General features: G+C 47.0%; 1 protein-coding gene across 1 annotated transcript in view; it reads left to right on the top strand.

Annotated features, from left to right (window-relative positions):
* Window positions 1-11,419: 11,419 nt before the first annotated feature.
* The window catches only part of FGD3 (FYVE, RhoGEF and PH domain containing 3), a 34,152-nt gene continuing 19,108 nt past the window's right edge, over window positions 11,420-26,463 (top strand). The window contains exons 1-5 of the mRNA XM_082842058.1: window positions 11,420-11,496; window positions 12,134-12,653; window positions 22,495-22,584; window positions 23,293-23,429; window positions 25,026-25,182. Coding sequence (XP_082698184.1) covers window positions 12,183-12,653; window positions 22,495-22,584; window positions 23,293-23,429; window positions 25,026-25,182 — 855 coding nt within the window. The 5' untranslated portion in view covers window positions 11,420-11,496; window positions 12,134-12,182. The remainder of the gene's footprint in view (window positions 11,497-12,133; window positions 12,654-22,494; window positions 22,585-23,292; window positions 23,430-25,025; window positions 25,183-26,463) is intronic.

The raw sequence follows: 26,463 nt of genomic DNA, 5'->3' as shown, positions 1-26,463 counted from the left end.
GCGGGGGACTGGCTTTACCCCGGGAGCATCTTGAAATAATCTGTTTTCAGTGGGACCTCTCAATTTCCAACCGTCTGTGGCCATTTTCACCGTTCCCACCAAAGAAGACCTGAAGAAGCCTCTGGGGACCCATTGGGCCCTTTCTTTGATCTAGGGGCCACTGCCTGTGTGGTCTGGGGCCAGCCCCACCGCTCAGGCACTGAACCCACTGACGACCCCTCTCTGAGGGTCTGAGCGACAGGCGCCTGGAGGTCTGCTTAGAAAAACCCACGGAGGCAGAGGCAGAATGGCTGCAGCCTCCACGCCCAGAACAACTCAGGGACACCCAAGCAGCCTGTTAAACTTTAAACCAACACAGGCCAGGATGGCCCGGGCCTTGGACAGCGTTCCAGCCGGTTTGGGCTGTATTTTTGCAAATAAGGCAGGGGGAGAACCAGTGAGCTTGGATGTGTGATAGTGCGGAAATGCAAATGCACTGTCGTTTAGTGACCCATATTGCGAAAACCAGCAAAAGGAAGTTGTGTTTTGCTGCTGCCTGAAGTCAGTCCTGGAGGGAAGTGTGTGTGCCGCGGAAGACAGGTGAGTGGTGCTGGCTTTGGGGTCTTCGCCAGCCCTGAGAGCCTGTGCTGGTCCTGTAAGGGGTACTTTCAGGGTCAGGGGAAGTTCAGAGCAGGACCCATTCGGGGTCGGATGTTTTCAAGGCAGGAAGCTGCCGTGGTGGCGCTGAGTGATGTCTTGTGCCCCTTTGTTTTCCTGTGGTGCCTCTGGCATGATTTGTAACAAGTCAGGTTATTGTGGGCATCATCGAACAGCAAACAAGCACACTTGCCAGGACAGTGTTGGGTGTCATCTGCAGTGGCTTAGACTCTAGCAAAGATGAACCTGAGGCCAGGGTCCCTGAGTAGGCTGGGCCTACGGAGGACAGATGAATGGTCCCAAACACGGTCCCTAGGGGTCTAGGCCTTTCCACATGGTGGTGCTCCAGAAGATTCCTCTGCAATCTGCATTTTAGGTACTGACAGACAGGGCCTGTCCATGATAGTGCTACTAGGAAGGAAGGCCAAGCCCATCAGGGGCTCCTCAGAATCCCACACTGTGCCCAGACAGTGCAGGGTGGTGGGCGGACCACCTGTGAGAGGCTCGCAGACTGGGGGAGGCTCATGGGCAGCCATGGGGTACCAGAGGCAGCTGTGTCTGTGCCCGCTGTACAGAGCGGACATGTTCTAGGGCACGACTGCACCCAGAGCACTTGGCTCCCAGGACCCTCTGGGGTTTGTAGTGTGGGAGTCCCTGTGGTTGCTGACCATTAGCTCATTTACAGCTTCTTGCAGTCGGTGAGGTGCTGTGGAGTCCCCTTGGGAGGTGGCAAGTTGGGCCTGGGGTTCTCTGAGACCCCACTGGAGAGGGGAAACTGAGCATGGGGCAGCAGGTGGCTGGTGCCCTGCTGGTGTTCGTGGCCAACTGGGACGTTTGGCTTGCAGCCCCTCCCCCAGCTCGTGACTTTGGGCAGATGCTTCGACCACTTAGCTTTCCTGTATGTGAACCGGGGTCTGAGTGGTGCCGGGCTCCGGAGGTGAGCACAGCCCCCTGGAGGCTGGGTGTGCTTGGGGCAGCTCTGCTATTATTCAGATTAGTCCTCAGACAAAGCCCAGGGTGACCTCGCTCCGCCGTTCTTTCAGGAGAGGAAGCTGAAGGTCACAGAGAAACTGAGGCCCACCGTTTGCCCTAGGCCATGGACTGCAAGACGCCAAGCCGGGCAAACTCAAACCTTTGGAGCCTGACAGCTTGACTGGCAAGTGGCCCTGGGGCTGGGTGGGGCCGGGTGCGGAGGGGGAGGAAGTGGTTTGTCTCCAGCTGGTTGGGTGCAGGAGGCCAGAGGCCCTGGTTCCGCTCCTCGGGCTGATGTCTGTCTCCGCACAAAAACCAGCACCTCCAAATATGCAGTGCCTCGCAAAGCTGGACAAGACTGTGTGCTCTGCACACACAGAAGCCTGGACTGTGGTAGGTCTGTTGGGGTTAAAGCTGCGATGTGGTAGTGAGGCCCCAGAGGAAGGGTGAGGCTTTGCTGCCCGGAGCCCCTTGAGAACCTAGGGTGGCGGGTGTTCTGGACCCAGAACAGTGACCATGGAAGAGTCGCTGATCCAGTGCCAGGAGCACCTGCCTTGCTGCCTCATTGCCACCTTCTCCAGGTGGGCTCTGATGACCCCACTGACAGATGAGGAAACAGGTCCATGAAAAAGTGGGTGAACATAGGGGGAAAAATGTAACCTTGGGGCAGTATTAACCATAGCCGAGATGTGAAATCCAAACCTGGATGGGGTGTCACTCACTTGCACGACCCCCTGGCTACCCACAGCTATGAGATCCATCCTGGCTCCAACAACCAGGTCCCATCCCCTCCCTTTCTGGGCTCACCCACCTAGGCACACTGTCAGCTCTTCAGACGGCCTGGCTGACTCTTATTTGCTTTGTGCTCTTCCCTCTGTCTGATGGTATCTGATGCTGTTCCCTCTGTCTGGGACACAGGTCTCTCTGCCTCAGATGCTGTTCTCTCTGTCTGAGATAATGTTCCCTCTGCCTGAGATGCTGTTGCCTCTTCCTGGGACACTGTTCCCTCTATCTGAGACTCTATTCCCTCTGTCTGGGATGCTGTTTCCCCTGTTGGGACATTGTTTCCTCTGTCTGAGATGCTGTTCCCTCTGTCTGCAATGCTGTTCCCTCTGTCTGAGGCTCTGTTCCCTCTGCCTGAGAGGCTGTTTCCTCTGCCTAGGATGCTGTTTCCTCTGTCTGTAATGCTGTTCTGTCTGTCTGGGATACTGTCCCCTCTGTCTGAGCCCCCATCTGTGATGACTGGTCACCTAGGTCCCCAGTGAATTGGATGGTGGCTGTCCCTACACATCAGCTCTGGGGGTTTTGGTGGGGCCCACTTGGAGCCCCTCGGTGCCCAGGACACAGAGCTCTTGCTGGTGCAGGTGTGTGGCTTTAGGAAGGTGAATGCATTGTCTGGGTGTCCCTTTCGCTGTAATTACTTAACAGGGTCACTGTGAAGTTAGATGAGACGACCGTGGGGCTGTCGAGTGATGGACTGTAGGAGGTGGGATTTGACCTTCTGTAATATTGATTTGCATTTTATATTTTCAAAATTTGGACTCAGCCAGAGGACATTTTTGTATGGTTATGTAAACGTACATATTAGAAGGGAAATAAGACCGCTTGCGATGCCGATTCAAATTCATCTATTCACTTCCTCACCGAACATGCTTACTGAGTCCTGCTGTTTGCCAGGTGGGGGACCATGTGAAGGAGGTGAGATTTCCACCTGTGTGGGCTGCAGCCAGTGGGGAGTGGAGGTGGGAGGTGTGGGTGAGCCTGGAGGAGTAGCGGGGATGGAGGAGGGCCGGCCTCATCTGGGGAAGGCCTGTCACAGAGCAGGGAGTGAGTTCAGGGAGCTGCGCCAGGCTGTTCCTCTAGAGGGAGCACCTTGCAAAGGCCCCTGAGGTGGCTCAGTGTGGAAGGAGCGGCAGAGTTACGTCTGTGCTCAAGGATTTCACTGTCAATCGGAAGCTGTTGGAAAGTTCTTATCTGTTTTGTTTCATTACTTTTTTAAATAAAAATTTCAAACATAATCAAAAGTAGAGAGAAGTATGTAGTGAGCCCAGGGTGCCCAATGGAGGAGGTCAGAATGGAACAAGGAGCCCCCCTTCCCCCACCCCAAGTGTGGGCCTGGAGGTCTTGAGTACTGCAGAGATCAACTTTTTTCCCCCAAAGCTTTATTACAAAACATTTCAAACATACAGCAAAGCTCCAAGAATTTTACAATGTCCCCTCCTGAGATTCTATTTGCTTTATCACACATCTACCTGCCTATGCAAGGAAGGATTTATTTTTTATTTCATAGGTTGTGACTTTATTTTTATAGTTGCTTTTAATGTATGGTAATGTACAGTGTCTGTAGTGTTTATACTCCTTCTAGATGAAAGTAAAAACAGAAACAAAATATGAAACAGAAATAAGTATAGAAAATTTAAAAATAGGAAATAAAGAAAAATATTAAGTAAATACATAAGTAAAAAGATTAAGTAGAAACACTGCAGGGACTTCCCTGGTAGTCCAGGGGTTAAGACTCCATGCTGCTAACGCAGGCGGTATGGGTTGGATCCCTGGTCAGGGAACTAAGATTCCACATGCTACGCAGCGTAGCCAAAAAAAAAAAAAGAAAGAAACAGTGCAGTGGTCTGTTTCCCAGGCACAACCACCCTGCGCACAGTGCAGCCCTGCATGTAACCCTTCTTGTCATAGCTCCTTACACTGCACCCAGTGCGTTCCCTGAGTTTCTGTCCATCCAGCTCTGGGCACACGTCATCACTACTGGGCTCATTGTGTGATTTCACACAACTCCTACTGCAGCTGAGCAGGCCCTGTGACAGGGGACCTGGGAGCTTCAGGCGATGCTAATGGCTGAAGGCCATCACCCTGGTGAGGTGTCCTGCCCATGTTTGTCATTTAGGGCCACTAAAAATGTATGACATGGCCAGTTGAGGGTAGAGTGTTGTGCACTGCCTCAAGCTTTAAGAACCTTTGCAGGACTGTTGTTGGGTCCAATTTTACAGACAAGGAAACTGAGGTTTGGGGAAGTTGAGCTTATCTCTGGTTACCGGGTCAATAAGTGGTAGAAACTGATCACTCTGGATGCAGGGCCTCAGGCCCACTGTGCTGCTGCCTCCCTGGATCCACGCAGGAGGGCCAAAGATGCATCGTGCAATCCATGGGGGCTGTCATGCCCCCACAGGCCCAAGAAGACGGCCTGGGGTCAGAGCAGGGAGGAGTCCAGGCAGGGCCTCTACATAGCTGGAGTTGGCGGACCCTCCCTGGTGGGCAGGGGGCTCTAGCCCTCCCACCTCCCTCCCAGTGAGGCACCTGTGGTCTCAGGAGAGTAATCAACCGGGAAATCATCCTGTATTTTCCCCACAATCATGTATTGAGCCTCTAATAATGATACCCATGTTCTGTGCTGGGCCATGAGCTGTCTCTGAGCCTCACCTCGTCAGGTGGGGGACCAAAAGACGGTCTGGAGGCCGAGGTCAGAGCCGGAGCCACACAGAGCGTGGGCCACAGTCCAACCATCCAACCACCCCCCAGGTCTGCTCGAGGCCCTGCCCTGGGGGCCATGTTTCCTGAGGAGTAGCGTGGGCAGTGCAGGGTGACGATGCATCAGCAGCAGGGTGAGAGGTTTACAGGCAGCTCTTGCTCAGGGCCAGGCCTCTCCACAACCGCACGTCACTGTGGGCCTCGAGGCTTCCGGGTGGGTGAGTGGAGAAAAAGCCTGGGTTTGAGGCCCAGGGTGACAGGAATGCAGGGCAGGGAGTAAGTTTTCAGTGCTTTTGAATCACTGTCACTTTGACCCTAATTTACAGAACTTTCTAGGCAAACCTTTCTGAAATGCATTCCTTTTTTTAAAAGCTTTTTTATTTTTTACTGTGGTAAAATACACATAACATAAAATTTACTATTTTAACCACTTATAGGTGTACAGTCCAGTGGCATTAAGTACATTCACGTTGTTATGCACCATCGCCACCATGCATCTCCAGAACTTCTTTATCATTCCAAAATGAAAATCTATTCCATTCAATACTAACTCCCCATTCCCAGTCTCAGTGCCACCATTCTACTTTCTGTCTCTATGATTTGCCCCCTCCAGGTACCTCACACAAGCGGAATCTTAATATTTATCCTTTTGTGTCTGGGTTGTTTCACTCAGCACTTCCTCGAGGTTCATTCATGTTGAAGTAGGCTTCCACCTTTTGGCCACTGTGAAAAATGCTGCTCTGAACCTTTGTTCACATGTGAACAGGGGGCAAACATCTGTTCGAGTCTCTGCTTTCAATTCTTCTGGGAGAAATGCGTTCTTGAGGACGTAAGGGATTCATGTTGGAATTTGGTGTTGAAACAAATGCAGCTTCTCTAAGAAAAGCTGCAGCACACCTAGGAGCGTTAGGACCCCCACCTACCTCACACCCCCGCTGTCCAGCCCACAGGCCCCTGCCCACTCACCAGTATCCCGGTACTAGAACGGACAGGTAACTTTTGCTTCTTTTTTGTTTTTCCATAATATCTAGGTTTTCTTAAAAAAAAAATGACCCATCACTCATGAGGTTTAAAAAAATAACAGTAACTTTTTAAAGTGATGGTGGGAACTGTTTGGGGAACATCTGATCAGGGCGTCCCAGCAAGCTGGGATGGTGCTGTGCTGATCCGTTTCCTTTCCTCCCCACTCTGCTGGCCCCATCCCGCCCCGAGGTCCCATTGACCCCAGCGAATTTTGAAGCATGTGGCACCCCACAGTACCTGTGTCCATCTCTGTGTTCTCAGCACACAGGATGGAGAACGCAGACTGTACCAGCTGCAGCCAGAGCGCTTCCCGGGCTGAGGCCCCAAGGCAAGTATTGCGCTTCTGGATCCTGACACTGGAGTGCAGGCACCCCTGGGTCCCTGGGCAGCTTTGCTGACATGTCATTGATTGTTACATCTGGCATGGCCAGAGCAGCCAGACCTTTGTCACTGCTAATACAGCCTTGTGGGTTTCTGCAGCCTTGTCTCCCAGCCTGCAACCTGTGTGCAGGTGTGTGCAGCACAGCAGTTTCTGGTATTGCCCTATGGTGCTTCCAGTATTGTTTGAATTCCCTCCTTCACGTAACCAACCACCTGGACATGGTAGGGTAAAGAGCAACCCCACCAAGGATTGTCATCTCTCATGATTCTGGGGCTCGTGGGGTGCATTCCCATGGCTCTCACTCAGGGTTTCTCTGGGACTGTCGTCAGTGAGGGCTGGAACTGTTTCAAAGTCTTCTTCTCAGGCTCACACGTCTGATGGCTGCTGCCAGCTGTCAGCTGGGGCCCCACGTGCTGGGGCCACTAAGCCATGTCAGTGACAAGACAGCCGAGGTCTCTGCCCACTTGGGGCCTCCAGGGTACCAGGTGACAGGCAGCAAGTGAGATGGGCATAATGGTGGTTTTAGTGGGGGTTCCTACACTGTTTCCAAGGTGGGGACGTCCAGCGGCAGGTGGAGCGGACTTGTGGCCCATCTGTAAGTCTATCCCTGCCCATCTCAGGCAGCTACCAAGTGGCTCAGAGACTCCAGGGCAGGCACCACAGCATTCATGCCACCCCATCCAACTGGCTACTGTGGATGGAGTCACTTAACGGTCCACAACGCACTGGAGAGTGGGGCACATTTAATTTCTCTGTACTTCTCCAGTCCCCACACCTCCCCCAGTCCCAGGTTTGGGGCCTTTGATGCTGGGTGGTGGCAGCCTCGGGTGTCAGGGGCCCTGGGTCCTGAGTTCGGCAGCAGGCTCAACTCACCTAGGGTGAGCTCCCTCAGCTCAGGGCTTCTAAAGGGAGAGCTGAGTGGCTGGGAAGACAGAAATGATAAACGCTCCTTGGCTCCTCCGTGATTACACGTCCCTGGCCTTGGGCATGTCAGAATGAGCCCGGAGCCCAGCCCAGGGGGTTCAGAGCAGCATGTCTGGGGGACCCAGCTCCTGGGTGCTGATTACCCCAGGCCAGCATGGCCAGGGTCAGCCTTGGCGTCCTTGTCTGAAACATGTAATGTCACCCACCTTGGTGATTGTGACTGAGCAAGGGTACAAAAGCATTCAGCACATCTCCTGGCACGTGGGGTGTGTATGTATAATTGGATGTATGTTTATATGTATTTGTGTATGTGTGCATGTGCATATGTGTGTACACGTGTGGAGGCATGTATGTGTTTATATGTGTGTATGTTGGGCACCTTTGAACATGTGTTTCCTCTCCCCCAACCCTACCTTAGCCCCCGGCTCCTCTGAGCAGTGTGGAGGGGAGGCTGGAACTGGACTGGTCTGCCCTGCACTCACTTTGGCCTTGGACAGGCAGCAGGGAGACCAGTCCTGAGGTAAGCGAGGCTGTGGGCTGTATCCTGTGGCTTCCCAAATCAGATCAGAGGGTCGTTTGATCTTTAGGAAGGTTGCTCTGCAACGAGGACCTTCCTCCACCACGTACTCTGCTCCCTGGAGGATGTCTTTATGCTGAGCCCTGGGCTTCCCAGTCTGGCCGAGCATGGTTCAGCTGCCCTTGCACTAAAACCCTTGGAAGATAAGATGGTCATGGCTAAAGGGCCTCCAGAGGAAAGGCACACTTCCTCCCTTTGAAGGGCAGCCAGGCAGACCAGCCTCCCCAGCCTCTGGGTCTGCCACACCCCTCACCACCCTCCTCTACATGATTCATTGTCCCTTCTGTAACAAGGAAAATGACACTTGGTGAGTGTCAGCAACTCACCAAGTTTGCACAGCTCGGAGGTATCACCTTCCACAGGGTATAATCAACATACAATTAACTGCATATGTTTAAAATGTACAATTTGACGTTTCAACATACACATATACACCTGTGAAAGTGTCGCCACTGCCAAGATGATGAGCATAGCTGTCACCCCTTGAAGCCTTCTCTGTGTTCCGTTGTAACCCCCACACCACACCTACCCCTCCTTCCAGGCAACATCCCTGTCTGCTTTCTGGCAGCACCTGTTAGTGTACATTTCCTAGAACTCTATGTAAATGAGAAAAAAGTAGGTGCCTTTTCTTTTGTCTGTCTTCTTTCACCTGGCACGATTATTTCTAGATTCATCCATGTTGTTCAGAAGTATTCTCTTTCCCCTCAATGGTTGAAAGATTTGTGTAGAATTGGTATCAATTTTGGTCATTATTTTTCTCAAATATTTTTCAAGCTCACTCCTTTTTTGAGACTCCACATATATATACTGGTTACACAGATATTATGCTGCTTAAAGTTTTTCCACATCTCACAATTCATTCTCGCTCTTTCATTTTAGATAGCTTCTATTGTCTCTCTAAACTCACTAATTTTTCTTCTACAATATCTAATCCCTTCCAGTGGGTCTGATCACACACTTTGTGGTTTTCATCTCTGGAAGTTGGATTTGCATCTTTTTTTTATTCTTCATGTTTCTACTGACCTTTTAAATATAATGCGGGTAACTGCTGCTGCCTTAATGACCTTGTCTTGTCTGGTAATTCTAACATCTGTAACATATGTGGTTCAATTTCAATTCACTGCCTTTTTCTCCTCACTACGGGTTGTGTATTCCTGCCCTCCGTGTCTGGTAATTTTTGGTTGGATGCCAGACACCATAAATCTCACCTTACTGGATGCTGAATATGTTTGTGCTCTTATAATTGTCCTTAGGCATTGCTTAGGGAGGCAGTTAAGTCATTTGTAAACAGATGGACTTTCCTGTTAAAATTCATCGGTATTTGTTAGGTGGGACCTGAGCAGAGCTCACCATGGGGCTAATTATGCCCCACACTGAGGCAAGACCCTTCCAAGTTCTCTAACTCCCTGTGGATCTTGGGGTTTCCAGTCTAGCTGGTGGAAACAGGCATTTTTCTTGCCCTGTGTGAGCACCAGGTGATGTTCCCTCTGACCCTCTCACGTAGATCTTCTCCAGCATTGCAGTTTCTTCACACATGCACTGAGCCATCTCGAGAGCCCTTGTCAGCTCTCTGCGCTCTCTCTGTGCAGCTCTCTCTCTAGTGCTCTATCCTCTGACCTCCAGCTGCCTTCGTGTTCCTGGACTCCCAGCTCTGTCTCCTTACTCAGGGGTCTACCTGAGATCCCCTTCTCTGGGCAGGAAGCTGGGGTGAGAGAGGGATCACTGCACTTGTACCCACCTCTCAGGAGCACCGCGCTTTGCTGCCTGGTGTAAGGTGTCTCTCAACTGTTGTTTCGTATGTTTTATCCATGATTTGGTTGTTTCCAGTGAGAGAGTATCTCCAGTTTCTGTTATTCCATCTTGACCAGAAGCAGGAATCCCTGAGGTGTGATTGCAGCAGGCTCCACCTGGCACCAGATGGCTGCACTGGACACACCAAAGCTGAGCGTGGCCTGCATTCCATCTGGCATATTTTGACTGCTGTGTCATGTCTGATTTCCGGAAACTGGAGTTTATCACCTGTGCTATGAGAAAAATGTAGCAAAGCATGCATTTTCTGTTTAGAAATCTTGATATTTCTCCCCATTAAGCTCTTTAAGAATGTGGCAGTAGCCAATACTAAATGTGCACCCCGCACTGGTTTTGGTGTCACTTAAAGAAAGGTCCAGGGCTTCCCTGGTGGCACAGTGGTTGAGAGTCCGCCTGCCGATGCAGGGGACGCGGGTTCGTGCCCCAGTCCGGGAAGATCCCACATGCCACGGAGCGGCTGGGCCCGTGAGCCATGGCCGCTGAGCATGCACGTCTGGAGCCTGTGCTCTGCAACGGGGGAGGCCACAACAGTGAGAGGCCCACGTACCGCAAAAAAAAAAAAGGTCCACTCAGAAGAAATCTGACTGCACTGGAAGGCAAGAGCGTAGGAGACTATCACAGGGGCTGGAGTTGGTGCTTGACTCCGGGGGCCTTGCCAGCCCTCAAGGCCACGCACGCGCAGAGGTGGTTCACGCTTCTCTTCTGAGCACACTCTGACCAGAGGCCCTTCTGCTGCATGGGTGGCCGAGGGTCAGGCTTCAGGACACCTTTTTGGTTGTGTGTGTTGCAGGGAGGGGAAACTGCACCTCCACTGATGGTTCTTTATTTTGTTTAGCAAGGGAGGAAGGGCATGTGTGAAGAAGCCACTGGCAGCAGAGCTGAGTGAGTGCCTGTGTCTGGGAGGGCACGTGTAGATGCCAGCCAGCTCTCCTCAGACACAGTGGGCACTGCACACTCAAGGGGACCCTTTCTCCCTGAGTCACTGCATGACTGGGGACAAGCTCAGTTCTGGTCCCAGTTTTAAGCCAGGGCCTAGAAGCTGCTGCACGGGGGCCAGGGACTCAGCCATGCTCCATCCACCCGCAGACCTCTATGACCTGCCCGGGGGTCTCCTGCACTGGGTGGTGGCATGAAGATGCCCTTCCATGTTCTCCCTTGAGCACTGGGTCTGTCATCCATGCTGCTCCAAGTGCCAGTGGAGAAGGTGGTTTTCATTCTCCTTTCACGTTTTTTTTTTAGAACCTCCTGAACTGCTCCACTTCAAAACTGCTGGGCAAGAAAAAGATTTTCAGCAAATCCCCCCAGCCCTCCAACCCTGTGCAAGGCCTGGGCTGGCCCACACAAAGGACCCGGAACACAGCCAGCAGGGAGCCTGGCACCCACCCTTCCACCTCAGTGGAGTCTGACAGCCTCAGGTAACCCACCTATTGCCCAGGAATAAATGACTGCCGCTCCTGGTCCCTGACCTCCTCTGCAGCTCCACTGGGGGTTCAAGTGGAAGATTTGGGGGAATGTCAATCTCTTCCCAGTCTAGTCTCACCTTTGACCCTCTCTGTGCACCTAGACTGACACTTGAAGGTGCCTTTCCTCCACGAAGGTTTCCAGAAGAGGCACCATGTGAGGGCATGAGGTAGCTCCAGTGCTTAGCAGGAAGAGGAATTGGGAACCAAGATCCAGCCTCCTCAGCCTCCAGGTCTCTGGAAAATGACAGGTCACCTGTCAGACAGAATATCGACAGTGATATTGAGGGAGGGTCTCGATGGGGATCCTGCCTCACCTCAGAGCTACGTGGTAGGATAGAGTGTCACGGACGCCCAAGCACAGTACAGACCAGATTCACTGTGCTCACGGTGGTTATTGCTGTTCGTTTACACACATATTCTGAATTCACTGAGGGGCAGGTAGCTTCACGCTACAGAATTCATTCCTCCCTCTCCTTTTTTTCTTTCACTCTCTCTTTTTTCTTTCTTTCCTTCCTTCTTTCCTCCCTTCTTTCCTTCCTTCCTTCATTCCTTCCTTCCTTCTTTTTCTTTCTTTCTTTCTTTCTCTCTTTCTTTCTCTCTCTCTTTCTTTCTCACTCTCTCCCTCCCTCCTTCCCTCTCTCTCTTCCTTCTTTTTTTAATGAAGAAATTTATTTTTAGAATAAAATGCTTTCCACTTGCCATTGCCCCAAAGCCTGCCTAGTCAGGACCCAGCTGAGGCTGACCAGGGTGTTCACTTCACACTCAGCCCCAGCCCCCCTCCTCCATGTTGATTTTCTCCAGAGGGCCCCACCTGGGGGCTAGTCCATGGCCCAGCTGGCATTGACTATGCTCATTTCTCCCTGACAGGAAGACCCCGGCCAGCGCCTCACAGAGCTCAGAGAACTCAACTTTGAGGATGGAGCCAGGAGGGGTGTCCTCAATGTCCCCAGCCCCCATTGCCACCCGGGGGGAGCCAGTTGCTGGGCCTAGCAGCTCCTCCCTGGAGCATCCAAGCACAGACCCGGGGAAGCTCCGAGCGTTCCCTGTTGGGCCTGGAGCCCACTGTGGTGACCCTGCCTCCGGGAGTCCTGGCAGCCAGGCCTCTGCGGGGGACGTGGGCTCTGTGAGTGAGCCCAGCAGCGGCACTAAGATCCCTAACCGGGACAGCGGGATAGACAGCCCCTCCTGCAGCGTGGTCGGCGAGCACTTCTCCTGCGAGGATGGCAGCGAGGCGGGCCCAGGCCCCACCATCAAAGGGCTGCACCTGGAGACAGCCCCAGGTGGCAAGGCCCCACGGGAGGAGGCCGATAGCGATATGGGCGAAGGCAGCAGTGAGGAGCCAGACCCCGAGAATAGCCCCTTGAGGGCTGACGCAGATCCAGCCAAGGTAGGCCACCTTCCCGTCCCAGGTGTCAGGGGCTGCAGAGCTCTCCTCTGAGGGTATTTGAGGTTTACAGTGCCATCACCCAGGCCTGGTGCCAGTAGCAGGGTGTACACTCAGACACCATGCTCAGAGAAGCCCCTGCTATGGGTTGATGGGCAGGCTCTGGGGAAGGACCACACAGGCAGGGATCTCCCTGACATATCAGACAATGATCTCACTCCCAAGCCTTAGTTCCATGGCCCCACGGTGGCACAGGGACCCCACCCCAGGGTGGCTGTGGCGGTCCAACTTAGCGGAAACAGTGCTGCCACCACTTTTTGCCAGTGCTTGCTGCCTGCCTTGCAGAGCCCCCGTGAGGAAGACAGCATGCTTGCCACCTTATTTTATGAATGGGGAAACCCCAGGGTTTCCCATGGTGTGTGGCAGAGGCAGGAAGGGAGTCCAGGCACGCGAGGGGAGCCCCGTGCAGATGGCTCCGGGAAGCAGGTGTGCCCGCCCGTGGGGGCTCGGCCTTGCAAGAAAGCTCATCTGTGTCCCTTTAGCATTTTGGGCTCTGGGCTCTACACTGGGACTTGTGGGGACATGGAAGTAAAGCCGACAGCCCCGGCTTAGAGAGACCACCTGTGCATGGGAGGAGAACAGCGTAGGTAAGTTGTAAGTGACTGGGTCCCAAGACAAGCACAAGTGGCATTTGGCCAGGGTTGGACCTGCTGGCTCCTGGTAGAGATGGTATGGACTAACATGGCCGCATCAAGAGGCGGGCTTCGTGGGCAAAGGGCAGCCACAGGCCTGCACTGTCGAAAGCCAAATTCTCAGCGAGTGGGCTGGGGGCATGTTTTAAGCTAAGTTTTATTATTATTCAGGAATGGTGAAGCCCACAAATCAGGAGATGACTGCCATTTAAAGACAGTTTATTACTCATACTTCCCGAGAGGAGGGGGCACAACACACCATGGGGAACCAGAGAGAAAAGCACCAGGGTAGGGCAGGAGGCAGAGGAGTGGAAATTGTGAGCAAGAGTCTTTTTTTAATCATGTAATGATTTTATTCTTTTAATTGAAGTATAGTTGATGTACAAATACTATATAAGTTACAGTAGAGTCTTTATTGTGGTTTCTGAGGAAAGGGATGGGTGAGACAGGGTAAGCAGGCTTAAGATTGGCCAGTTTGAATAATTTCAGTGGGTTCTGTGCACAGGGGCTGTCCCTGGATAGCTCGCGTAATTAGGGCAGGGGAATAGGGGAAAGCAAGTATAAAGAAGGTGGTTGGGTGTGGGCTCTGGATGGGCTGGTTTGCACTTGAAAGACATTCTTGCCAGCGAATCCTTTACATCTCTAGGAATCCGCGAACCCCTGGGAGGGAGAGTCCCTCCAGGGTCAACAAGGCCCCAAAGTTTTGGTATCAGGATAATGCTGGTCTCATGGAATGAGTTAGGAAGTGTTCCTTATTCTTTAATTTTCTGGGAAAAATTTGAGAACAATTGGTATTAATTTCCCAGTGAAGCTATCTGTTTCTGGGCTTTTCTTTGTTGGGAAGACTTTTATTGCTTATTGAACCTCCTTACTTGTTATCGGTCTGTGCAAATTTTCTATTTCTTCGCGACTCAGTCTTGGTAGGTTGTGTGTTTCTAGGAATTTATCTATTTCTTTTAGCTTATCCAATTGTTGGCATTTAATTGTTCAGAGCCGTCTCTTCTGATCCCTTGTATTCAACTGTAGTATCAGTTGTAATATTTCCTCTTTCATTTTATTTATTTGAGTTCTCTCTCATTTTTTTGGTAAGTCTAGCTAAAGGTTTGTTAATTTTGTTTATCTTTTCAAAAAACAACTTAGTTTTGTTGGTTTTTTCCCATTGTTTTTCTACCCTCTGTTTCATTTATCTCTGTTCTAATCTCTATTATTGACTCCTGTTTAAGTGCGTATTGTCTAATTTCTACAAATCTGTGGATTTTCCAGTTTTCTCTGTGCTGTTGATTTCTAGTTTCATTCTGTTGTGATTGGAAAAGATATTTTATATGATTTCAATCTTCTTGAATTTGTTAATACTTGTTTTGTGGCCTAACACGTGGTTTGACCTGGAGAACGCTCTGTGTGCACTTGAGAAGAATGTATGTTCTGCCGTTGTTATATGGAGTGTTCTGCATATGTTTGTTAGGTTCATTTGTTCTACAGTACTATTCAAATCCCCTGCTTCCTTATTGATGTTTTGCATGTCCTATCCAGTATTGAAAGTAGAGTACTGACATCTCCTACTATTCTTCTGTTGTTATCTGTTTCTTGCTTCAATTCTGCCAAAGTTTGCTTCATATATTTAGGAGCTCTGAGGTTTGATGAATAAATATTTATAACTGTTATATCTTCTTGGTGAATTGGTCCTTTTAACATTATATAATGTCTTTCTTTGTATTGTGTAATGGTTTTTTTATTTAAAGTTCATTTGTCTGGGGCTTCCCTGCTGGCGCAGTGGTTGACAGTCCGCCTGCCGATGCAGGGGACACGGGTTCGTGCCCCGGTCCGAGAAGATCCCACATGCATGGAGCGGCTAGGCCTGTGAGTCATGGCTGCTGAGCCTGTGCGTCTGGAGCCTGTGCTCTGCAATGGGAGAGGCCACAACAGTGAGAGGCCCGCGTACCGCAAAAAAAAAAAAAAAAAAAAAGGTCATAAAGTCCATTTGTCTGATGTAAATATGGCCACTCATGATCTCTTTTGTTTACCATTTTCATGAAATATCTTTTTCCATCTTTCACTTTCAGCCTATGTATGTCCTTAAATCTAAAGTGAGTTTCTTGTGAGTAGCATATAATTGGATTTTATTTTTAACCTGTTCAATCAATCCGTGTCTTTTGATTGGGGAGTTTAATTCATTTACATTTAAAGTAATTACTGGTAGGGAAGGACTTACTATTGCCTTTTTCATTGTTTTCTGTATGTTTTGTAGCTTTTTTGTCCCTCTCTTACTGCTTTCCTTTTTTAAGTTTAATTGATTTTTTTGTAGTAATATGTTTTGCATCCCTTCTCATTGCCTCTTGTGTATATTCTATATATTTTTTCTATTGCAATTACATAAAATAGTTATAGTATTTTATTTTTTTAAAGATCTTCCATCTGCTTTTTATTTTTTATTGGGGTATAATTGCTTTACAATGTTATGTTGGTTTCTGCTCTATAACAAAGTAAATTAGCTATATGTATACATATATCCCCTCCCTCTTGCACCTCTCTCCCACCCACCCCCATCCCACGCATCTAGGTCATCACAGAGCACTGAGCAGAGCTCCCTGTGCTATACCACATGTTTCCACTAGCTATCTATTTTATACATGGTAGTGTATTTATGTCAAACCTAATCTCCCAATTCATCCCACCCTCCCCTTCCCCTCCCCCATGTCCACACGTCCATTCTCTACACCTGTATCTCTATTCCTGCCCTGCAAATAGGTTCATCTGTACCATTTTTCTAGATTCCACATATATGTGGTAATATTTGATATTAGTTTTTCTCTTTCTGACTTACTCCACTATGTATGACAGACTCTAGGTCCATCCACATCTCTACAAATGACCCAATTTGTTCTTTTTTATGGCTAATATTCCATTGTATAAATATGCCACATCTTCTTTATCCATTCTTCTGTCGAAGGACATTTAGGCTGTTTCCATGTCCTGGCTATTGTAAATAGTGCCGCAATGAACATTGGGGTACATGTGTCTTTTTGAACTATGGTTTTCTCAGGGTATAAGCCCAGTAGTGGGATTGCTGGGTCATACGGTAATTCTATTTTTAGTTTTCTAAGGACACTCCATTCTATTCCCCACAGTGGAGGTATCAATTTACATTCCCACCAACAGGGCTCCCTTTTCTCCACACCCTCTCCAGCATTTAGTTTTTGTGACTTTTTGCTGATGGCCATTCTGACCGGTGTGAGGTAATACCTCATTGTAGTTGTGATTTGCATTTTTCTAATAATTAGTGATGTTGAGCATCTTTTCATCTGTATAACATTTTATTTTAAGCTGAACAAAACTTAATTTCAATGATACACAAAAACTGTACTCCTTTACAGCTCCCCCTCCCAGACACTCTATGTTATTGATGTCACAAATTATGTATTTATATATATAGTATGCACTTTCACATAGATTTATAGTTTTTAAATGTTTTTGTCAAAATTATGATAGTACAGGTTACTATATTTGTTCATGCATTTACCTTTATTGAAGAACCTTATATTTTTATACAGCTTCATGTTGCTATCTACCAAAATTATGATAGTACAGGTTACTGTACTGCCAAAATTATGATAGTACAGGTTACTATATTTGTTCATGCATTTACCTTTATTGAAGAACCTTGTATTTTTGTACAGCTTCATGTTGCTATCTACCATCTTTTCACAACTTGAAGGACTTACTTTAGCATTTCTTGTATGGCAGGTCTAGTGGTAATGAACTCTTTATCTTCTGTTTATTTGGGGAAGTCTTAATTTCTTCTTCATTTAAAAATTTTTTATTATTTTTTATTTTATTTTATGAATTGGAGTATAGTTGCTTTACAACATTGTGTTAGTTTATGCTGTACAGCAAAGTGAATCAGCTATATAGATACATATATCCCCTCTTTTTTGGATTTCCTTCTCATTTAGGTCACCACAGAGCACTGAGTAGAGTTCCTTGAGCTATACAGTAGGTTCTCATTAGTTATCTATTTTATACATAGTATCAATAGTGTTTATATGTTAATCACAGTCTCCCAGTTCATCCCATCCCCTCCTTCCCCCTTGGAATCCATACGTTTGTTCTGTACATCTGTGTCTCTATTTCTGCTTTGTAAATAAGATCGTCTATACCAATTTTTTCAGATTCCACATACATGCATTAATATACGATACTTATTTTTCTCTTTCTGACTTACTTCGCTCCGTATGACAGTCCCTAGGTCCATCCATGTCTCTACAAATGACCCAATTTTGCTCCTTTTTATGGCTGAGTAATATTCCATTGCACCACATCTTCTTTATCCATTCATCTGTCCATGGACATTTAGGTTGCTTCCATGTCCTGGCTATTGTAAATAGTGCTGCAATGAACATTGGGGAGCATGTATCTTTTTGAATTATGGTTTTCTCTGGGTATGTGCCCAGTAGTGGGATTGCTGGGTCATATGGTAGTTCTATTTTTAGTTTTTAAAGGAATCTCCATACTGTTCTCCATACTGGCTGCATCAATTTACATTGCCACCAACAGTGCAAGAGGGTTCCCTTTTCTCCACACCCTCTCCAGCATTTATTGTCTGTAGTTTTTTTATTCTTCTTCTTTTTGGCTGCTTTGGATCTTCGTTGCTGTGCACAGGCTTTCTCTATTTGTGGCAAGCAGGGGCTACTCTTCATTGAGGTGTGTGGGCTTCTCACTGTGGTGGCTTCTCTTGCTGTGGAGCATGGACTCTAAGTGCACAGGCTTCAGTAGTTGTGGCTCACGGGCTCTAGAGTGCAGGTTCAGTAGTTGTGGTGCATGGGCTTAGTTGCTCTGTGGCACATGGGATCTTCCTGGACCAGGGCTCGAACCCATGTCCCCTGCATTGGCAGGTGGATTCTTAACCACTGCCCTACCAAGGAAGTCCTATTGTTTGTAGATTTTTTGATGATAGCCATTCTGACCAGTGTGAGATGATACCTCATTGTACTTTTGACTTGCATTTTTCTAATAATTAGTGATGTTGAGCATCCTTTCATGTGTTTGTTGGCCATCTGTATATCTTCTTTGGAGAAATGTCTATTTAGATCTTCCACCCGTTTTTGGACTGGGTTGTTTGCTTTTTTGATATTGAGCTGCATGAGCTGCTTGTATATTTTGGAGATCCATCCTTTGTCAGTTGCTTCATTTGCGGATATTTTCTCCCATTCTGAGGGTTGTCTTTTCATCTTGTTTATGGTTTCCTTTGCTGTGCAAAAGGTTTAAGTTTCATTAGGTCCCATTTGTCTATTTTTGTTTTTGTTCTCATTACTCTAGGACATGGGTCAAAAAAGGTCTTGCTGCAATTTATGTCAAAGAGTGTTCTTCTTATGTTTTCCTCCAAGAGTTTTATACAGTCTGGCCTTACATTTAGGTCTTTAATCCATTTTGAGTTTATTTTTGTGTATGTTAAGGAGTGTTCTAATTTCATTCTTTTACATGTAGCTGTCCAGTTTTCCCAGCATCACTTATTGAAGAGGCTATCTTTGCTCCATTGTATATTCTGGCCCCCTTTGTCATAGATTAGGTGACCATAGGTGCATGGGTTTATCTCTGGGCTTTTGACCCTGTTCCATTGATCTATATTTCTGTTTTTGTGCCAGTACCATCTGTTTTGATTACTGTAGCTTTGTAGTATAGTCTGAAGTCAGGGAGCCTGATTCCTTCAGCTCCAATTTTGTTTCTCAAGATTGCTTTTTCTATTTGAGGTCTTTTGGGTTTCCAAACAAATTGTAAAATTTGTGAAAAATGCCCTTGGTAATTTGATAGGGATTGTATTGAATCTGTAGATTGCTTTGGGTAGTATAGTCATTTTCACAGTGTGGATTCTTTCAATCCGAGAACATGGTATATCTCTCCATCTTTTTGTGTCATCTTTGATTTCTTTCACCAGTATCTTATCGTTTTCTATGTACAGGTCTTTTACCTCCTTAGGTAGGTTTTTTCCTAGGTATTTTATTCTTTTTGTTGCAATGATAAATGGGATTGTTTCCTTAGTTTCTCTTTCTGATCTTTCATTGTTAGTGTATAGCAATGCAAGAGATTTCTGTGAATTAATTTTGTATCCTGCAACTTTATCAAATTCATTGATTAGGTCTAGTAATTTTCTGGTGGCATCTTTAAGATTTTCTGTGTATAGTATCATGTCATCTGCAAACAGTGACAGTTTTACTTCTTCTTTACCAATTGGGATTCCTTTTATTTCTTTTTCTTCTCTGATTGCCATGGCTAGGACTTCCAAAACTATGTTTAATAATGTTGGCGAGGGTGGGCACCCTTGTCTTGTTCCTGATTTTAGAGGAAATGCTTTCAGTTTTTCACCATTAAGAATAATATTTGCTGTACATTTGTCATATATGGTCTTTATTATGTTGAGGTAGGTTCCCTCTATGCCCACTTTCTGGAGAGTTTTTATCATAAATGGATGTTGAATTTTGTCAAAAGCTTTTTCTGCATCTGTTGAGGTGATCATATGGTTTTTATTCTTCAATTTGTTAATATGTGTATCACATTAATTGATTTGTGTATATTGAAGAATCCTTGCATCCCTGGGATAAATCCCATTTGATCATGGTGTATGATCTTTTTAATGTGTTGTTAGATTCGGTTTGCTAGTATTTAGTTGAGGATTTTTGCATGTATGTTTGTCAGTGATATTGGCCTGTAATTTTCTTTTTTTGTGATATGTTTATCTGGTTTTGGTATCATCTTCTTCATTTTTGAAAGATGGCTTTGCTGGATACATATTCTTGGTTGACAGTTTTATTTTTCTTTCAGCACTTTAAATATATCATCCCATTCTTCCCACCCCCCCTTTTTTTTTATTATAATGTGTCCCAGTGTGGTTCTTTGGATTTATCCCATTTGGAGTTCTGTGAGCTTCTTGAATTCATATATCCATTTCTTTCCTCATATTTGGGACATTTTCAGCCACTAATTCTTCAAGTATGCTGTACTTGACTCCCAAAATGCATATATTGGTCCCTTGGGTAGTATCCCATAAGTTTCTTAGGCTCTCTTTGCTTTCTTCATTGTTTTTTCTTTTTGTTTCTCTGATTTATGATTTCAAATGACCTAGCTTGAACTTTTCAGTCTAGTTATTGCAATTTTCAGTTCTAGAGTTTCTGTTTGGCTCTTTTTTTTAAAATAGTTTGTATCTCTTTATTGATATTCTGTTCATGCATCACTTTCCTGATTTCACTTAGTTGTCTGTGTTCTTTTTTAGTTCATTGAGCATCTATATGACAGGTATTTAATATTTTTTACAGGCAGCTCATAGGGCTATGTTTCTTTAGGTTTGGTTTCTGGAATTTTATTTTATTCCTTTAATCACACTATGTTTCCCTGTTTCTTTGTAATTTTTTGCTGGAATTTGGGCATCTGAAAAACAACCATCTCTCTAGTCTTTGCATGCTGGCTTTGTGCAGGGAAAACCTTAGCCAATCAGGCTGGAATTTCTAAGACCTATTAAAATTTTTCTGATCTCTTGCTCCCCTGGCATCTGCCTGCAGAACATCAGCTCTAACATGCTGCTTGCCTGTTTTCAAACTCTGGCGCTGGTCATGACAGCATTCCAAATCAGGCAAGACAGAAACCAGTCCCTCAGGCAGCTTCCAGATGAGCCAAAATTTTGGATGCACAGTTCACTCCTTTGTTTCCATCCTGAGGGAGGAGCCCTAGTTGCGGGGGGCGGTTCTTCCCAGTTGTGCTGTGCTATGCTGCATGGGGGAGGAACACAAAAGGGTGTTCCAAACATGCCAATTTTCATTCTCTATTTGATAGAATCTCTTCTTAGTTTTACAATGCCTTGGAAGCTGTAGCTTCTCAGCTGGTCTCTAAAGTTTCCACAGAGGTATTCTTGTTTGTATATTGTTAACTCATGTGTGGGGGAAGGAGGGCCTATAACTTTCTTTTTTTTTTTTTAATATATTTTCTTGAAGTATAGTTTATTTACAATGCTGTGTTAATTTCTACTGCACAGCAAAGTGATTCAGTTATATATATACATATATATATTTTTTAAAATATTCTTTTCCATTATGGTTTATCACAAGATATTGAATATAGTTCCCTGTGCTATACACTAGGACCTTGTTGTTTATCCATTCTATATATAGTAGTTTGCATTTGCTTATCCCAAACTCCCAATTCATCCCTTCCCCCCCCCTTTGGCAACCACAGGTCTGTTCTCTATGTCTGTGAGTCTGTTTCTGTTTCATAGATAAGTTCATTTGTGTCATATTTTAGATTCCACATATAAGTGATATCATATGGTCTTTCTCTGTCTGGCTTACTTCACTTAGTGTGATAATCTCTAGCCCATGTTGCTACAAATGGCATTATTTCATTCTTTTTAATGACTGAGCAATATTCCATTGTATATATGTACCGCATCTTCTTTATCCATTAATCTTTTGATGGACATTTAGGTTGTTTCCATGTCTTGGCTATTGTAAATAGTGCTGCAATGAACATTGGGGTGCATGTATCTTTTTGAATTATAGTTTTGTCTGAACGTATGCCCAGGAGTGGGATTGCAAAATCATATAGCAACTCTATTTTTAGTTTTTTGAGGGACCTCCATAGTGGCTGCACAAATTTACATTCCCAGTGTAGAAGGTTTCCCTTTTCTCCACACCCTCTCTAGCATTTATTATTTGTAGACTTTCTAATGATGGCCATTCTGACCAGTATGAGGTGGTACCTCATTATAGTTTTGATTTGTATTTCTCTAATAATTAGCAATGTGGAGCATCTTTTCATGTGCCTGTTGGGAGGGCCTGTAGCTTTCTAATCTGCCACCTTGCTGATGTCACTCCACGATATATTTTGATGTGGCTATTGCAGCTCCTTTGTGGTTAAAGCCCTGGGAAGATAGAGTTCTCTCTGGGCTGCAGAAGGTTTGGGGGGGGGTTGGTAGAAACTATTATGTCTTCCCCAGAAACCTCCCTGGAAATTCCATCTGCGAGAACTGAGCCCCACATCTCAGTCCCAGCAGCCTCCTCTGGTCTTTTGGGGCCCCTGGTCATCCCTGGCATACAGCGAGTAGCCTTTGTCATATCATGCCTCCCCAAAACTCATCTTCCCTAGGTGAGCTATGGCTCTTCTCTTCACAGTGCGCTGAGCCCCAGAAGCTGCTCCACATTGCCCAGGAGCTGCTGCATACTGAGGAGACCTACGTGAAGCGTCTACACCTGCTAGACCAGGTAGCCCTCCTGGCTTGGGTCTGCCTTTGTCCACTTCCAGAGTTTCAGTGGACAGTTTCAGAGGCAAACTTTCTCTCTTAGCATTGGCTAGGGCTTGCAGTTAGAGTATGACTGACATGAATACTAAAACTTGGACAAATTTAAGTCTCCTCCAGAAAGTCTTAGTTTTTGCTTTCAGAACTTGTGGCTTTGGGGCAATTGTCTCATCCAGTCACCTTGGGGTTTTTTTCTTCTTGGCAGTTAAATTATCTGAGCATGTAAATGGCCTCTGGACATCTTTCTGCATAAATAGTTGGGAAAGTGGGTGGCACTCTCCCTGTCCACCTGGCAACGTAGGGTTTATGAGCACAGGAAGTAAAACTGCAACAGAAACTGGGTTTTGACAGGTGCTTCTTCTGTTTGTAGCTCACAAAGCAAAGAAAGGAAATCAGGACCATCCACTTCCCTTGATGGGCAGATGGAAGAAAGATGGCCTGTCCCCATCTAGAGGGGACTGTCCCTGCCTCACCCCCAATTCTTAGCCATAAGTAAGCTTGCTTTAAGACCATAAGGTTCTTTGAGCCAGTTTGATGAAGTGGAAGGTTCACTAAGAAAACATAAGGCAATGGCAGCCTCTCTTTAGCTCCCATACCTGCAGCAGAAGCATGATCGTAACCATCTGCAGTGACCCACACTCAGTGACCACTGCATGGGCTTCTCCGTGCCCAGGTTTTCTGCACCCGACTGATGGAAGCAGGGATCCCTTCGGAAGTCACCACAGGCATCTTCTCTAACATCTCCTCCATCTATTGCTTCCACGGGAAGTTCCTCCTTCCTGAGCTGCAGACACGGATCATGAATGAGTGGTAAGTGCAGCTCATGGTGCCTGGGAAGTGTAGGGGCTGGCATCTCCCAGGGAGTTTGGCTCCAATGCCCTTGGTGGTTGAGGGTCATGGTGACACTATTGCAGTGGTTTTGTTGAATACTCTCTGCCAAGCAGCCTCTAAATCTGGGGTTTGTATGCCCAAAAGCCAGGAGCCTGTCTCATAGCGCCCTGGGCTCTCTTTCGGTAGGGTCCTGGGCCAACCCTGACCCCAAGCCCTCTCAGTGTCTTAGCTTCTTCATCTGCAAATTAAAAGGACTTTAAAAGGACTTTAATACCTGCTCAGGGCTTTGTGGAATTTAAATGAGGTTTGCCATCTGCAAACACCAGTGAATAGACAGTGCTTATTGGTTTATTTTCCCTCCTAGTGTATATTGCACCTCTGCTTTAAAAAATGAGATGTTTTTCTTCCTCAGCAGTGTCCCCAGAGGGCTGTCCCTCTGTCCCTCTGCCGCTTCTGTTCATTTGTAGCAGAGGGACTGCCCAGCTGTAAGAAATGATAATAAAACATTACAGGCATGGCCCCCAGCTTGCCATTCTCCATATTATGTGCTTCCCCCTCTGTTCTGGGTGCTGCTGCAGCTTTGCTTTGGGGTCTCTGCTGTCTCCCCTCTTCACTGGCCTGGCTTGAGCCAGTGTGTGGTTCTGTGGTAAGAGAAGAGGCCATTTCCAAGCTGCAGCCAGGCCAGGGAGAACACAGAGGCCAGGGGGCTTGATTGGGGGTTGTCCCTGCACCTGCAAGGCTCAGCAGGGGTCCAGGGCAATTCGTAAATATTTAGAAAGACATGCTCCACCTGCAGAGCAGGTTATACTGTGTCCAAGGCCATGAGGTTAAAGCTCAGGGCTAGATTGGCTTTCTGGCTGATGCAGTGCACACCTGCTAGATATAAGTTTTCTCCTCAAGGCCTTGGAGAGACTGTCAGCACACAGACACCCCTTGTATAATCAGGGTGCGAGAGTCCAGCAGCTTGCCCATCCGTCTTCACAGGTGGTGGGCCTTTGAGTGCATGTTCCTAGTAATGCTGCAGAGGATGACTTTATGCATATGCCTTTTCTTCTTCTTTTTGATTATTTCTTTAGGATAAATCCCCCACAGTTCTAAGGTCAAAGGTTATTAATATATTTTCTGCTCCTTGAAATTTATTTCCAAATCCCTGTCCAAACCATTCATTATTACACAGCGCTGCTTTCCCATGGCATTGCCAGAGTTAGATTGCCCCATTTTTCCTAATCTTCGCTCATATAGAAGAAGTATAATGGGGTTTTCTTGATTCTTTTTGATAACTGTGGCTCATCATTAAAGTGATTCCATTATTACTAACAACTCCTGGTTTTGAGCAATCGTTCTATGACTGCATGGTTGAAGTACTTTACATGATCCTCTAGGTAACACACTATTTTCCATCCCATGTGATACAGGGAAGGAAAGTAAGGCTTAGGGAAGGTGACCAGTTTGCCCACCATCACACAGAGCTGGGAGTCAGGCCATTGTCCCATAGCTCCCTGGTGAAGTCCCTGTCTCACCCTGGCACTTCAGTGGAGCTGTTTGCCTGACGATCTCACTCACTCCCCCACAAAGGGACACAAACCCCCGGCTTGGAGACATCCTGCAGAAGCTGGCCCCATTCCTCAAGATGTATGGTGAATATGTCAAGAACTTTGACCGGGCCGTGGAGCTGGTGAGCACCTGGACCCAGCGCTCACCGGTATTTAAGGACATTGTCCAAGGCATCCAGGTAGGGCGGTCCCACCTCTGCTTCACGGGCACAGTGCTGGCTTTGTGTTTCAACATGGAGAAAATCAGTAAAATTGTGGGATGTGTCCAGATGCTCTATTGATGCTTTGATCCTTAAAATAACTTCCAGGGACAAATCATCATTCTCATTTCATGGGTGAGGAAATCGTGGCTCAAAAAGTTTGTGCGGGGCTTCCCTGGTGGCGCAGTGGTTGAGAGTCCGCCTGCCGATGCAGGGGACACGGGTTCGTGCCCCGGTCCGGGAAGATCCCACATGCCGTGGAGCGGCTGGGCCCGTGAGTCATGGCCGCTGAGCCTGCGCGTCCGGAGCCTGTGCTCCGCAACGGGAGAGACCACAACAGTGAGAGGCTCACGTACCGCAAAAAAAAAAAAAAAAAAAAGTTTGTGCGATCTATGTCATCAGAAACTATTATTCAATAGGACCTGGATCCAAACATGCTGGTCTCCCTCCACAGCATCTCTCAATGGCTAGTGGAAGCACTTAGGCAAATGTTGCATTGATCTTTTCTTTCTCTTTTTCTGCAAACAGCCTGTTCACACCTCTGGTTGCTGTTGTCTACTGCCATGTTGGTCTTTTTCTTACTGATTCATGAGGTTTTTGTATGTTAAGAATGTCAGCTGTTAACTGTCAAATGTGTTGCAAATTATTTTTCTCCATTGATGTTTTATTTTTTAACTTTATGTATGATTTTGTTTTCCATACAAAATTTTGGGGTTTTAATTAGCCACATTCACCAATTTGAAATAAAGTAATTCTTTAAAAAATATTTCAAGTATGTGCCACATGCACATACATGCATACATGTGCACACGTAATACATAGGCACATGTGCATATGTGTACATACATATGTGTTCACACATGCATACGTGCACCTACATTCCTCACTGTACCCTGAAGGGTTAATGGGCACAGAGTCCCTCTGTGCTGAGGGTTTGGAGGCCAGGCTCGGATTTGGGGTGGCCCAAATTTGGGGTGGCCCCTAATTTTCTGTGTTTGCCCCAGATCCCACTGTAATCAGGTCGCCCATGATTTCTCAGCATAGGGTCCTAGATCCCCCTGCACCTCTCTGCATCCCTGTCCCTCCCCAGAGAGGATAGCTCTGATACTATCAGAGTGTTTCCTTCTCCCCTTTTGCCTGCACTCCTTGCACGCTCACCCCCTCACTTATGTCTGGGCCCTCCCAGCTGTCCCCACAGAACAGTCTCCAATGAGGATGTGTATAAAAAGGCCAGCGCTGGGTCTAGAGCAGGCCTGCCTG

Source organism: Leucopleurus acutus, assembly GCF_964270905.1.
Source record: "Leucopleurus acutus genome assembly, chromosome: 7".
NCBI lineage: Eukaryota > Metazoa > Chordata > Mammalia > Artiodactyla > Delphinidae > Leucopleurus > Leucopleurus acutus.
This window is presented reverse-complemented; position numbering and strand designations above follow the sequence as displayed.